Raw genomic sequence first — 13,503 nt, 5'->3', positions numbered from 1 at the left:
CAAGAACAAGAGGAAGAATGTGAATTCTTAGTGATGTCAAATACAACTTGTTCCTCCTGACAACAGGTCAATGGTGCCCGTTGTGCCCAGGGATATTTATATATACCTCTGAAGTCACTCACAGTTATGCAGGTCTTTGTCCCTGGGGACTTCTGCCTGACAACAGGTGATATGTTCTTCATGTCAGCTCAGGGTATCTACAGATAGTAGCAGGTTATCAGAGCACTTACTTCAGGTGTGGGTGTGGGGCAACTTGCTGTTTGGATGTTTCCGTCGGGCTTGGCTGGCTTGGAGCCCGGCCTTGGGCAGGAGGTCTAGGCTGCTGTGGAGGGAATGCGCCCGCCTTGGAAGCCTGGACTGGAGAGGACCCAGTTGCTGATCGGACTTGCTGTGGAGATCCAGGTGACCTTTGTTGAGGGGAAGTAGACAGAGGACTCTGGGGCTGCTGTCCTTGAGGAGAGAGCCGCTGCTGCGGAGGTACGTTTGTTCGCGTAGGCTGAGATCCTTGTGGCTGGCGTGGTCCACCTGAAAGGGACATGTAGACATAAATGTGAGGAAGTGCATGTGATGGACAACAAGCATGAAACATCTATATGGAAGAACAGGTCTTGCTAACGGGAGAGACTCTTCAGTTTAGCTTCATTGGGAAGAATGAGGAAAAACCTCTCTTATAGGCCTAAAATTGGTGTCATGCTCTCTTCTGTAGAGTTGTCCATTTTTCTACCTCCTTCAGCACTAAAGAAGACCCTCCACTCTCCCTGAAGGGAGTCACTTCAACCTGTTTTACTCTTCCATGTGTCTGGTATTTCTTTTTCTTGGTAAGCACATCCTGCTTGGGGAAGGAAGAGTCACTGGAGAACCAACTCTGTGGGAAATGAAAGCTAACTGGGCTGGTTTGGGTCACCAATCCCTTCATGGGCCCAGCAGTTTGATGTGAGACACTCCATCCTATCACCATCCATGCTGAAACTATCTGTTCCAGGTGGCTTCAGCTGCACTGGTAGCAGACTCTCTGAAGAGGAAGTGGAAAACAATTGGATGTGACATGAGAAATTGCTGGACATGACAGATAACACTGTGAGAGCCTGACAAAAGTTACAGATAGTGTTGTGAGGGCTGGCCGGGTTTCACAGGTGGAATGGGGAGTTATGTGAGAAAAAACTTTACAGAGAATTGAAGGGGAGTACGGGAGACAGATGGGGAGCAGTATCCTGCAAGGCCAACAGCTCATATCAGTCATAGTATGTAATGCCAAGATTACGTAGATGCATTTCGTATCAGAAATACTGGATTTTGGATGCAGTAAAACTGTGACCAATGAGGAAAAGATAATTAGAGGTGGGTGTTAATCTGGTAGGAGGTTGGAGTGGAGAAAGGAAGGGATAAAGGTGGCAAAAATGAGGGTCTAATCAGTTATGTGAATTGAGTGGTTGGTATGGCCTAGGTACCCACAGGGCAGCCCTGTGCTTCATCACCTCAGAGTAAATCAGGACAATAAGCCAAACCTGTTGTTCTCACCAAGCCACAGAAGTCAAACCTGCTACTGCTGTCAGAAGGAGCTGGGAGTATACTCTTGTTGACATGGGAACACCTGAATAGATGGATCAAGGATCCTGACATCACCACATTGGTGTCTGTTCTAGGCCTGACAACACTAGCATCTCCCCGTCACTTCTTAACACTTGTAGCTACTACAGCTTTGTGCAAACACAAATATACTCCATGCCCAGAATCCTACTCCAGTGCCAGTTCAAGTGGCCTCGTTTTGCTGAGCTAAGTCCTACCAGGGATATCAAGTGGATCTGGTATCCAATTTTCATCCCACTTTTCGAGCTGCTGTGGAATATGACAATATCTGCTTTAGCAGCACACTGAATTTGCTGCCTGTTTGACAGTGAATTGGAAAATGAGTGAAACCTTTGTCCTGATAGCTTTTGTTTAGAAGGCAAACTGACAGGACTCACAGTCATCACTGTCCTGGGAATCAAAGAACTTGTACCTTGGGGAGGAGGCCGTGGTTGTGACAGCTGTCCAAGCTGAGGTCCAGTCTGAGATTTCATTGACACCGGCTGAACTTGTGGAGGCTAGAGGAAAAAAAGCCATTCCAGTTAATACGGAGTCCCCAAAGAGAAGCCCTGAGGTAATACAGGAACTGTAGAGTCATGAAGTGTTCCTTAAATACACACATACACACATGCAGCATCTGGCTGGTAAAATCTCATGGGACTAAAATGGAGAGGTGAATAATAAAGAACATAGAAGTTGTTTGCTCACAGGGAATAACAATGAAGTTACAGTTTAGAATGTTTTTTAGACAATCAGGAATTACCAAATGTATCTAGCCAGAGGGGGTCTCTCAGTCCCATCTCCCATTTTGGACAGTTGCCAGCACCAGATGTTCCAAAGAAAGGAGGGATGAACCATGGAAATGTCTATGGAGTAATCATCTCTTTACCCTAAGGGGTCTCCTCTTGATTGCTAATAAGCAAGGGCCAGCTTCAACCCTGAAACATGAAGCTTATTATCTGCTCTGCAAAATCTTTGCAACAGTTCCAGATATTTTGTTTTGATATTTATACCCAGACCCTTTGAATCTTGCTCAGCTCTCAGCCTCTCTGTCTTTCCCATTTCTTGTCTCCATTTCTTGTTCTGTGTTTTGAGACTAGTTCTCACAACCTGCCCCTGCTAGGCTATTCATTATTTTGCAAACCTTCACTGCCCTCTTTCTCTTTCACCTCCTTTCTAAAGCTAAGAGACTGAATCCCTTCAGTCCCTCCATGGGAATGTTTCCAAGCCCCTAATTGTTTTCATCACCAACTTCTCTTTCCCAGCTTTGTGATTCCTTCTGCAGATGCCAGAGGTGGGTCTGCTTACATTTTTCCAGATGAAGCAATATCTGGGTTGTCTGTATACATTGCTTGTTCGTTTCTCCTGCATCCTAATTTTCTGCTTTTCCCTTGTCAACGCAAGCAGAGGCTGAGCAATGGTTTTCATTAGCCTGTATGCGACAAAGACTTTCTCAAGGGAATGGCTAGTGCCACTTGAAAGATCTGCAGATTGTTTATGCTCTCCCTCTCTCTACCCCCAGTTTAGCTTACCATTCAGTCTTCCATATGGAGTTTCATTTGCTGTTGTTGTGGCTTAACATACATGGCTCTGTCAGATGTTCTTCACTGCCATTCCTGGTTCTGACTAACGAAAATAATTCGGTGCCATCTGCTCTTTCTTCTCTCTCACTGTTTAGTCTTTTTGACAGATATTTTAATAAACACATTAAGCAACACAGAAAAGCTGCACAGCGGGCCAGTCCAAAGTTAACAAAAGTCTGAGTAATCCTATTGCACAAAACTGTTTATGAAAGCAGGGGAAGCTGGAGACAGATAGGCTGGTACATGCCGGATTATTTACGTGGAGAACATCATAATAAAAGGGTCTTCAAGGCTCCTGGAAGGTCAGGAGAATGAGCTAAGTGATTCTGGAAATAGGAAGAAAGGTTTCGTAGTTGGAAACATTGAAATTAGTTTCAACGGACTAACATAAATGTGATGAGGTTGCCAGCCCATCTTTTACACTCTTTATCTGGGACTTGCAAAGAGATGGGGGAGGAAAATCTGAAAACTTTCCATGGCCCCTAGTCCTACATAGCTTGGAACACTAGACCTTGCCTTGGTGTTGGTGGAAATTTACTGTCTTAATGCTGTGAGACATCCTAATGCTATGACACATCCTGATTAGACCAGCTGAAGAAAGGGAATTAGATCTCACATTTACCTCTACAGCCTTTCCCTACAGCCAGTCAAGGCATCTCAGAGATGAAGGCAAAACAGGCTTTTGAAGCTCAGTGGTGAAGGGGTGAGAACCAGCACAAGGTCTTCTGCCTTTGGAAGAGAAACCATGAGGGGAAAGGCTGGTGGTGGATCAGAGAGGCAAGGGAAGAACCGTAGCTGTAACGTGAAACCAGGTTTCAAGTTGTAGGCATGAAAACAAATTTGTTGTGAGCTCAACCAACCCATTTATCAACATGGCCAGGCTTAGTATCCCTGAAGAATCCCCTCTGCTGACTCTTTGCAAGAATTAAAATCTCCCATACTTGAGGTCAGCTTCCGCTTCACAATAAAACTTTGCCTTTTACCCCCCTCTGCTTTCTTTCTTTAATAGCTCTTGTCTATTACCTTGCCCAAGGCTTTTTTTTTGACTAGCTACATTATTTTGACTGATTGCTTGTTATCTACAACTTTATGAAAGAGTTCTCAAAGAACTGAGAGGAAAAGAATCAAAAGGAAATTAATGAGACATTTTTTCTTTGTAAAACTAATGTAGATATGTGTAGGTATTAAGCTGTGGTTCTGTTGGTTTATTAGTCTTCTGTATTCTTCTTTAAATTATCATTTGAGATAATTCATAAGGTCTATGACTTGTCTAAATTTTTCTAAATTACTCTTAAAACTTTTAAAACACATATTTTGTATTTGTGGGACACCAATCCTCTGGAGCACTAACTGTTTCTAATGATATTGCATAGTTTTTTTTGGCAGCTTAGTCACTTCCTAATTTCAGTTCATTGGACATAGCCATTTGGGGCTAGGGGCTTAAGAATTTTTAAAAATATTAGTCATCACTGATTTAATAACTGTTTTTGTTCTCTCCCCTGTCATTCTCATCAGGAAAAGCTATAACTAGGTAAAGAAGTTCCCTGCTTTCAGCATTTAAATTTACTAGAGTCACAACACTGTCCCTGATGCCTTCCTTTTCTCCCCTAACTTTGGATGATCCACAGAGCCCACCAATTCTTTGATAGGTTTCCATTTTCTGTTGAACTCTTGTTTCATTCTTCCCCCTATCTGCTCTTCAAAATCAATTTCTATCCTTTTTACATTTCCTTTTATTACTTGTATGATGCTGCATAAAGGTCTTCTTAAATGTCAAATTTCCAGATTTGAAAGATTATTTTCCCCCCTGTTTGTCTTGAATGTCCTCTTTGTCACTTATCTCTTCAAGTTTATTTCCTCCATTCTTGGATCAGGAGCAGATCAGAAATGTATATATGTATGATGGAAAACAATGGTCTCTCAAATAGCATCCATACAGTTTTAATGCTAGGGAGTTGATTAATTTTCTTTTCTAACTGCTTGTGTCATACTCTTTCTGATATTGCATCTGTCCCTTGGACATCAAACCTAAGGGTACATATTAACTTTCTGAATTTGTACTTGGGTGTTTCTTAAGGCAAAGTCAAAGTTTTCTTTCCTCCCTCTGGATTGCTGTCCCACTGTGCTATTTGGCTTGCTTCTTGATAGCTGTAGTCTCACATTGTTATGACTTGTTCCTTCTTCCATCTCTGTCAAAGCCGTGCACTCTATTTCATAATTTCTCAGGTTTTCTTGATCCAGAGACTAGTATAGAGAGGTCAAATTGTATAGGTATTCTATTCATACCCATAGGATGTCCAAGAATTCATATTTCTATGTATTCAGTACTGCCGTCCTTATTTTCAGAATTGCTATTTATCTTCATTCTGTGGAAGTTTTCACCTGTATCTCTAGTTCTGCATCTCACTGGCCTCATATTTAATTATTTCTCCCTGCACATTTCTAACTGTTATAACATTATGTTAATTATTGCGTTGTGTGCAGTTTCTGCAATGTTTGTGGCACCAAGCTCTTTCTCTGTAGCAAAACACTCTAGTTAACATGCTTGTGGGTTTGATTTTCTTGATTATATATACAGATATTTTTAGGTTGTATTCCCGATGAAAACACTTTTCTTATTTGACTCTTCTATTTGACATCCTATCTCTCCAAGACCATTTGTTTTGTTCTTATTTTGGCCCTATTTTAGGTTTGTTGTAATCCAATCCAATACTGTACCAGTATATTAAGGACATAGAAAACAGATGTATCTGTCCGTGTTCTCAGTTTCTCTTGGTTTCCCCATACTCTTAGTTCATACACTCTATATCTTGGCTATTTCAGATGGCAGTTCTTGATTCCTCTTTGGCCAGAGTAAATGCTATCCCTTCTGTATCACTTTCCCTGTCTCAAAGCATTTTTAATGTCTATTAAATGTCTACTCCTGCACTCTAGCTAAAACCTGGAGTCACCTCGAATACCCTTCACGTGGGGACCTGGTTTAGCAGGAGTGGACTGTCATCTGACAAAGGCAGAGTGCCATAAAGTGCTTTCTCCTATTTTTTTTTGTCTCAAGTGGAAATAAAAATTGTACCAGTTGCAGTCAGTTTTATCCCTCAACCTTTTTACTCTCTTGTCTTTTCTATTGTACAGATTCGTTGTCCTCAAACCTTCATGCTTGTCCCCCTGCTAGATACTGAAAGAGGCATTGCACATACACCTGGATACACAGGTTATGTTCTGGCGTGTTTCATTTGCGTGGAACTGCCACTGGCAAATGCAGCACTAAAATTAGATGCATTTGAAACTCAAAATGTGTGCACACGAGAAGCACTAAGGGGTCAGTTTAAATGCAAAAGTGACAGGGTCTTATACGAATTCAGCCTTAGTTAAGCCTCCTCCTGAAGAAAGTCTGCAGTAAGTAGTAGAACAAGTCTTGGTGGAGATCCTCACTTTCTATTCTTGAAAGCACAGATTTTCATCAGGGGTGCAAAAACTGGAATGAAACCTATCCCCAGGGATGGTGTTAGATGGAAATGAAGTTGAGTGTTAGAAGAACCTCTAAAAATGTCTGATCTCAGTATGAACCCATGAATTTAGCAAGTCCAAATGTCTCGATGTATGGACATGCTACTGATGTGATGTCACACTTATATGGAAGGAGAGGAAGGGAGAGAGTTGTATTCCTTAGGGGCACCCACTTCAAAGAGTGTATGAGAGACTTCTGTGGAAGAGCAGGAGTCAGTCTGTCCAATACACTCCCATATGGGATTGTTCAACTCTCTGAGATGTCTGACTGCCTGACACCCTCAGCGAGGAGAGAGAGAGAGAGAAAAAAAAGTTCGGGAAATAACTTGGCCACAAGGTCTCTATTCACTCATACCCAAGGCCTCAGCGGTGACGGTGTAGATCCAGCAGAGATGACAAGCTGAGTCATTCTGGAAACAACCAGATCAGCTATAAGCTGTCTGTCTTCTTCTACATGCTCCCCAATCAGGGGCATTGAGCTGTCCATCACCTGCCACAGAAGATAAAAACAACAGTTAGTAAGGAGGTTTCCTGCTGGCAGATGCTTGTTTCAACTCACCTCTCACATTAACCTTTTTCGTGTCTCCACATCCTTGTCAACACCTATAGTCACCCCTCTCTTCATGCTGAAACATGCTTGACTTCTCCAGGCATGGAATTTCACTTAGGGTTTTTTGAAAATAGCATGTACTTCCCCCAGCTCTCCATCTTCCTTCCCTTTACAACTTGGAAGCCAAGCCAAGACTTCTGATGGCTGGAGGCTTTCTAAATCAACTAAATACAAACTTTTCCCTTCACATGTCCTGGGGAGATGTCTCTGATGGATGAGGTCTCTCTGGTATTTTCCCACAGTGTTTGGGGGTGACATTGCAGCTGAAAGGGCCACAGGAGAAGGGAACCAACATGTGCTGAAGCCTGGGGAGATGAGAGCAACAGGGACTGGAGGAAACCAGGAAACATTTGGGGTTAATCAACACAAAGCACTGCACCCTGAGAGGGGAAATAAACACCACAGATGTGTAATGAATAGGATGTCACCAAAACACACCCAGTGCAGGAAAGTAAACTTTTTCTCTGCTTGTTCTCTTGATATTGCTGCAATACAACTGCTTACCAAGCAAGTTCTACAACTGTGCTGGGGAAAGTGGGAAGCAAGACTGTGGGGATGGGGGAAGGAAAACTGTCAAAGGGTCTTTGAGGTAAGAAATGGCCTGACAACAATAATAATGAAAGCAGAGCAGACCCTCAGCTGTATTGCAGCCCTGAACATAATTTTCAGCAGTTCATCATAAATCAAGTGCTTTGCAAGCATTAGCTAAATCCCACAGGAAGAACTGTACTGTGATGAAGTTAAGGTTCAGCTGGAGTAAATATAATAGTACCAAAATATCAGGGTTGGAAGAGTTTATTTTATTTTGCTTTTATTTTTAAAGCAAACATTAAAACCCCTGAAAATGCAGAGTTAAAGGATGCATTGCTTAAGGAAAGCACTGACTCACACTCAGATAACAGTCCACAGAAATGGACTCCACCCTAGCAAAGCTGCAAGAGTCCACTCTTGGAGGGAAACAGAAAGTTTTGCTCCCTCATTTTTTTAGATTTAAAGAAGAGGAAATCAGTGAGGTTAGTTCACTGAGTTTGTATTCTGCTCTTTTCTTGCAGAATAATAGTTTTGATTAATTTCTATATGTGTCTTTTTTGAACATTGGAGAAGCTACCTAGGAATTTTTAACTGGGGTACACATGAAGAGTGGGTCAATGTTTATATCCATGGCCTACTTGGCCCGCGGGGTGAAAGAAGGAGCTTAGAAAATTATATGGCAGTGTTCAGCTAAATACACACTGTGGTTTTTCCTTCCAATATTCACTTAGCTGTTTTTTTGTTAAGAAATCAGGTGGGTAATGTGCAGTTTCCTAGCAGTGTCAGGGAATGGCCTGAGTCTCACTAGCCAAGGGCTCCGGGAGGCCCTCCAGCAGGCTGCTGCGCAGTTTTCCCTCCTGTCCAATCCTGTCTTAAAGGAAAATTTGGCAATCCCTGTTCCCGAGTGAGAAGAGAGGTCTCCCATCTCCCTGCAGCGTGCCGTGCGAGGGACCCATGTGGCCACTAGATGATGCCGTTACCCTGCGAAGAGTCAGGCGAGCCGAGCTCCCTGCTCCCACCCGCCCTGGGACTCACTGAGACACGGCTCTGCTCAAAACACCCCAAACCCCGCATCTCATGGAGTCATAGAATGGTTTGGGCTGGAAGAAAGCTTTAAAGGCCATCTAGTCCAATAGCCCTGCAATGAGCAGAGACATCTTCAAATAGATCAGATTACTCTGAGCCCCATCCAGCCCGACCTTGAATGTTTCTAGGGATGGGGCATCCACCACCCCTCTGAGCAACCTGTGCCAGTGCTTCACCACCCACGTTGTAAAAAGATATATTCCTTGTATTCAATCTAGATGTACTCTCTTTTAGTTTAAAATCATTGCCATTTTTCCTATTGCAACAGGCCCTGCTCAAAAGTTTGTCCTTGTCTCTCTTATGGGCCCCTTTTATGTACTGCAAGGTGCTGTAAGATCTCCCCAGTTCCTTCTCTTCTCCAGGCTGAACAACTCCAACTCTCTCAGCCTGGAGAGATGCTCCAGCCCTCAGATCATCTTCATGGCCCTCCTCCAGATCTGCTCCAACAGGTCCATTTCTTTACTGTGTTGAGGCCCTCAGAGCTGATTTTCCCACCTTAAGGACTTCTTTCCCCTTTTTCTGTGGCTAAATTGTCTGGAGAGGAAGGCAAGATGGTGCTTTATAAACCAACGCACCAGGGGGAATGAACTGGTCCCACCTGAACCAGTGAAGGTGCACCAGGTATGATGCTATCTGCTGTCCTGCTGTATAGTGTCTGGCAGGGGAATGTGAGATGTGGGAGACAGAAAATAGAGGATTGAACAGTCAAATGCACAAGGGAAGGCCTTTGAAAATGGCAGTGGTTTCTTTGGGCAAAATGACACAGCTGGTTGCCACTGAACTGAAAAAATCACGAGATGTCACCTTGCCTGTCCTCTGGAAAGGGGGAATTGGTCTGGAACTGGGCAGGTACAAAAGCTAATACTGAAATCAAAGGCTGAGAGGAATACATGAATCACAGATAGACTGCACTCATCTCTTCCTGGGCAATCACAGAACAGCTGGGCAAGACAAGATGATGTTGGCACATATGGACCCGTCCTTGCAGCTGCCCAAGGTCTGTGGCTGCTCCTGATGCAGCTGCTGTTGCCTGATGAGGTGTATGAGGGGTGATGGGAAGTGGCTAGTCAGAGAAGAGACTCAGAAAAACACCATCGTGGTTCTCCCACTGTGCCTCTCTGATGCTGAAGCCTGAAGGCTGGGCTTGTTATTCCACTCTCTGATGTGCAAGAGTGGAGTGTTAGGTGATTTCTAGGGAAGGAAGGAAGGAAACTGATGATTAGACATATCAAAAGAAACAATAGGCAGTGCTGGAGGGGTGGGCAGGGCTCCTTGCAGGGCAGCAAGGAGCATGTCTAGTAACACAGTTTAGCTGTATGGTGGGTAAGGTTTAGCTTATTCTTCCAGGAAGAAGAATAAATCACATGGACCATTTCACTTGCCCTCTATTTGCTTCATATTTTCCAGCATAGCAGAGATGTGGAAATAGATTAGATTACCCAAAAAATAGGGAGATTATTAAGCCATACATATTGCTGAGCTCTTTTGAGAATCTAGCTGCTAACACTGGTACAGAATTTGCACTGTTTTGATGATCTGGCCTTCTGATCAAGTGCTGACTACTTATGTTGAATATTCCCTCAAAGTGACAAAGTTCTTTAAAGCAGAGAAAAAAAGAATTACCGGCATTTACTGATAAATCCATAATCTGTTTCAATATGAGACATGAAAATGGTACTTAAGTGTGCTAATATTTTGAAGGCCAGTAACGTAACAGATTCTCTGTTTGCCATGGGAAAAAAAGAAGAAGGTGAAATTTAAGAGAGAGCAAATACCATGACTTCAAGATTACTTCTGTGCTATGTTGATAGCTCATCTGTCTTAATCTGATTCTGTTTGCAACAAACCACTGTGATAAATCTCAGTTCATAGAACTGCCCATCGCTACCTCTGCGAATCTTTCCCGAAGAATTACGTTGCACTATGAAAATTAATTACTGCCAGTGATTGTATTGTGCAAATTCCTTATTTGTTCAGCCCATTTAGATGTGCTTTCTTGTAAAATGTCACAGCACACTGTTCCTTCTTACCAATGAAATACAGCCGTCACACCGTCAAATAACTTTTTTCTCCCAGTGTCAAAAGAACAAAGCGAAACAAGGGCTCAGTTTCAGACCAACAAAAGTACTCCAGGAAGTTGGCTGGAGGCAATTAATTACTTGTCAACATCTCCCTCAGATCTGCATAAAGTAGAAAAGGTGCCCGTTTGGCTTTGCTCTGCTCTTTATGTTGCACTAGTCTGCTCCTTTCCCAACAATGTCCATCAGCCTGGCATCTGAATGCCTCTTGGATGTTGATACATCAGGCCCACTCAATCAGATTCTCCACTGAGATAATTCAGTATGACCCATCTGAAACTATTGTGTTTCTTCTGATTTGTGTCATATTAGCTCCATTACTGTTTACCTTGGTCTCAAAGAGAGAAGTATTAGCGTGCATTTCTCCGTGTGCAAGCTGATGATGGCTGTTAGTGTATGGATGTGCCTTTCACCCAGTCAGTCACACACGGTGGCAGATGTGAAAACCCAGAGGCATACCCAGATGGAGGCATATAATCTTTAAGCTCAGAATTAGCCATGTGTGCACGTACATAGGCTTATGTGCAAGAATAAATGCGGGGATATGAAAACCACATCTCACATCTGACCATGTATGGACACAGTCCAAATGTCCTTACAGTTGTCTCTAGTGAGACTACTTTCTTGCTCTTCCTTTCCCAGCTACACAGGCATAGAGGTTTAAAAGAGCACAGCAGGGAGACAGACTGCTCTGGGGGATGCTCCTCTAGGTGCTGATGAATTGCATACGGGAGCAGACCCATCAGCCCCAGCCCCATCAATTCAGGAAAGACAGAGGCTCGGCAGCATTCAGTTGCTGGCAACACGCTTATATCACATGGCCTTTGACAGGTCACTGCTCCCCTCCCTGGGGAGAGCAGATACATAATGCAGGAATGCGCAGTCACTGGAGAGCTCATGTGGTTCTCATCAGCATCCCAATCCTCAGCGGGTGGGACTGCTCTCCCACACATAGCTTTCCAGTGTGTCAGCACCCCTGCATGAAGCCATAGGCTGGCTCTGCTCATCTTCCTCAGCTGTTCTGTGTTGGTGGAGTTTACAGCAGGTCAGATGCTGTGCCTCCTTCGGTCACATAGTGACAGAGGCACTTGCTTACTTGCCAGATTTTCTCTCCCCCAGAGCACCTCTTCAGTTTCCACTTTGATTTTCTGGCCAGCTCTTCGATCTCTGCCCTGTTAAGATAACCTGAGTGTGCTATTTACCCCACTTCCATGTCTGCCTCCTGGCCTGGTAAGGAGCACATTGAACTTCAACTCTCAGAGTTGAAGTCTGTCCAGCTCTGAACACAAAATTTTACAATACGCACTACCCGTAGTTACTCTGTGGTGCTTTGTCTTAATGGCCTGTTATTGTAGTGAATGCTATCTGGGCAAAAGATTTCAGAAAGTACACCTGTTTTGTTTTCTTTTTTAAATCAGGTTGCTCCTGTTGCTTATGGAATTTTTGCTACACCATTTATTTTCCTCTTTCAAATTAGATGCAGCTAGGATTTTTAGTAGTAGGTTTCCTTTAAAGTGATTGAATAAAAGGTTCATTTAGAGAGAAACTTAGATTTTTAATGGACTAAATCACCTGCTGGACCTCTGTCTGGTTAACAGGGGGAGGTTAACATGGCCACTATTATAACATCATCTAGTGCTTATATTCAGGTTGCGTTGAATATGAGAGTGTTTGTTGATAATGCTGTTGATCCCTACCAGCAGTTATGAGAGAGGTACTGGCTTTGTGAGTGCTTAGCTGGGAAGGATGGAACTTGGTTAGTGGTGCACTGAGACGCACCAAAGTTTGGATGCTGCCAGCAACACTCACAGGCTGTTATGTGCTTGATAAGAAGGCAGCTTCACATCTGCACCCACGCAGATAAGATTCTACTCTGTAGGGATTTATCAGGCTGGAAAGCTGGTGTGGCCAAGCACTCTGTGGCTCTCCATTTTCTTTCACAGTCTTCACTGAGAAATGAAGGCACTTCAACCCTGACACCTTGCTACCAGTTTGCCTGGAACTCTAAATCAGTTCCTTACATATCAGTGGGCCATGGCTTGAGGATACAGGCTGGCACGGAGGAGCAGAGACTGCAGGGCAGTGTAGGGGTAAGTAAAGCACGTTGGTGCTTGTGAGCTCCAATGCAGCATGTTTGCAGATACACTTCCCAAAGCAGACTTGCACTCAGGTTCCTCATACTCTCACCTCAATGATATAGTCTTTTCCGTCTTTGCTGTGGACAGCTTTGACAGCGCAGATGTCAAGACCTCCAAACATTTCTGCACAGGCGTCTGCCCAGAGTCTGTACCTGCAGAAAGCGCAAAAGCATGGCCTGTCATTGGGTAGTCCACCAAATACAGGCACCCACCCTGCTGCCCATAGCAACACAAAGAGATATGGGAGCCCTCACTACAAGGCATCCTTCATACTTTGCTGGGTCATTGCCTCCCTCTCTTGCGCAGGAGATGGAGCAAAGAAAAAAATCTTGCCTAAAGTTTCCCTTCATTTCAGATTGATTCAATCCTACCCTCAAAGCCACCTTAAAATGTTTCTTTCCCTC

At 43.6% G+C, this 13,503-nt stretch overlaps 1 protein-coding gene across 2 annotated transcripts in view; it reads right to left on the bottom strand.

Annotated features, from left to right (window-relative positions):
- Positions 1 to 13,503, bottom strand: part of SYN3 (synapsin III) — a 206,236-nt gene that overhangs the window by 6,981 nt on the left and 185,752 nt on the right. For both annotated transcript variants that reach the window (XM_027715078.2, XM_027715080.2), the window contains exons 11-14: positions 13,149 to 13,251; positions 7,012 to 7,146; positions 2,000 to 2,084; positions 231 to 525 (exon numbers count right to left, since the gene is read on the bottom strand). In XM_027715078.2, coding sequence (XP_027570879.1) covers positions 231 to 525; positions 2,000 to 2,084; positions 7,012 to 7,146; positions 13,149 to 13,251 — 618 coding nt within the window. The remainder of the gene's footprint in view (positions 1 to 230; positions 526 to 1,999; positions 2,085 to 7,011; positions 7,147 to 13,148; positions 13,252 to 13,503) is intronic.

The sequence above is a fragment of the Pipra filicauda genome, unplaced genomic scaffold (assembly GCF_003945595.2).
Source record: "Pipra filicauda isolate LSUMZ 115617 unplaced genomic scaffold, ASM394559v2 scaffold201_size1378038_pilon, whole genome shotgun sequence".
NCBI lineage: Eukaryota > Metazoa > Chordata > Aves > Passeriformes > Pipridae > Pipra > Pipra filicauda.
This window is presented reverse-complemented; position numbering and strand designations above follow the sequence as displayed.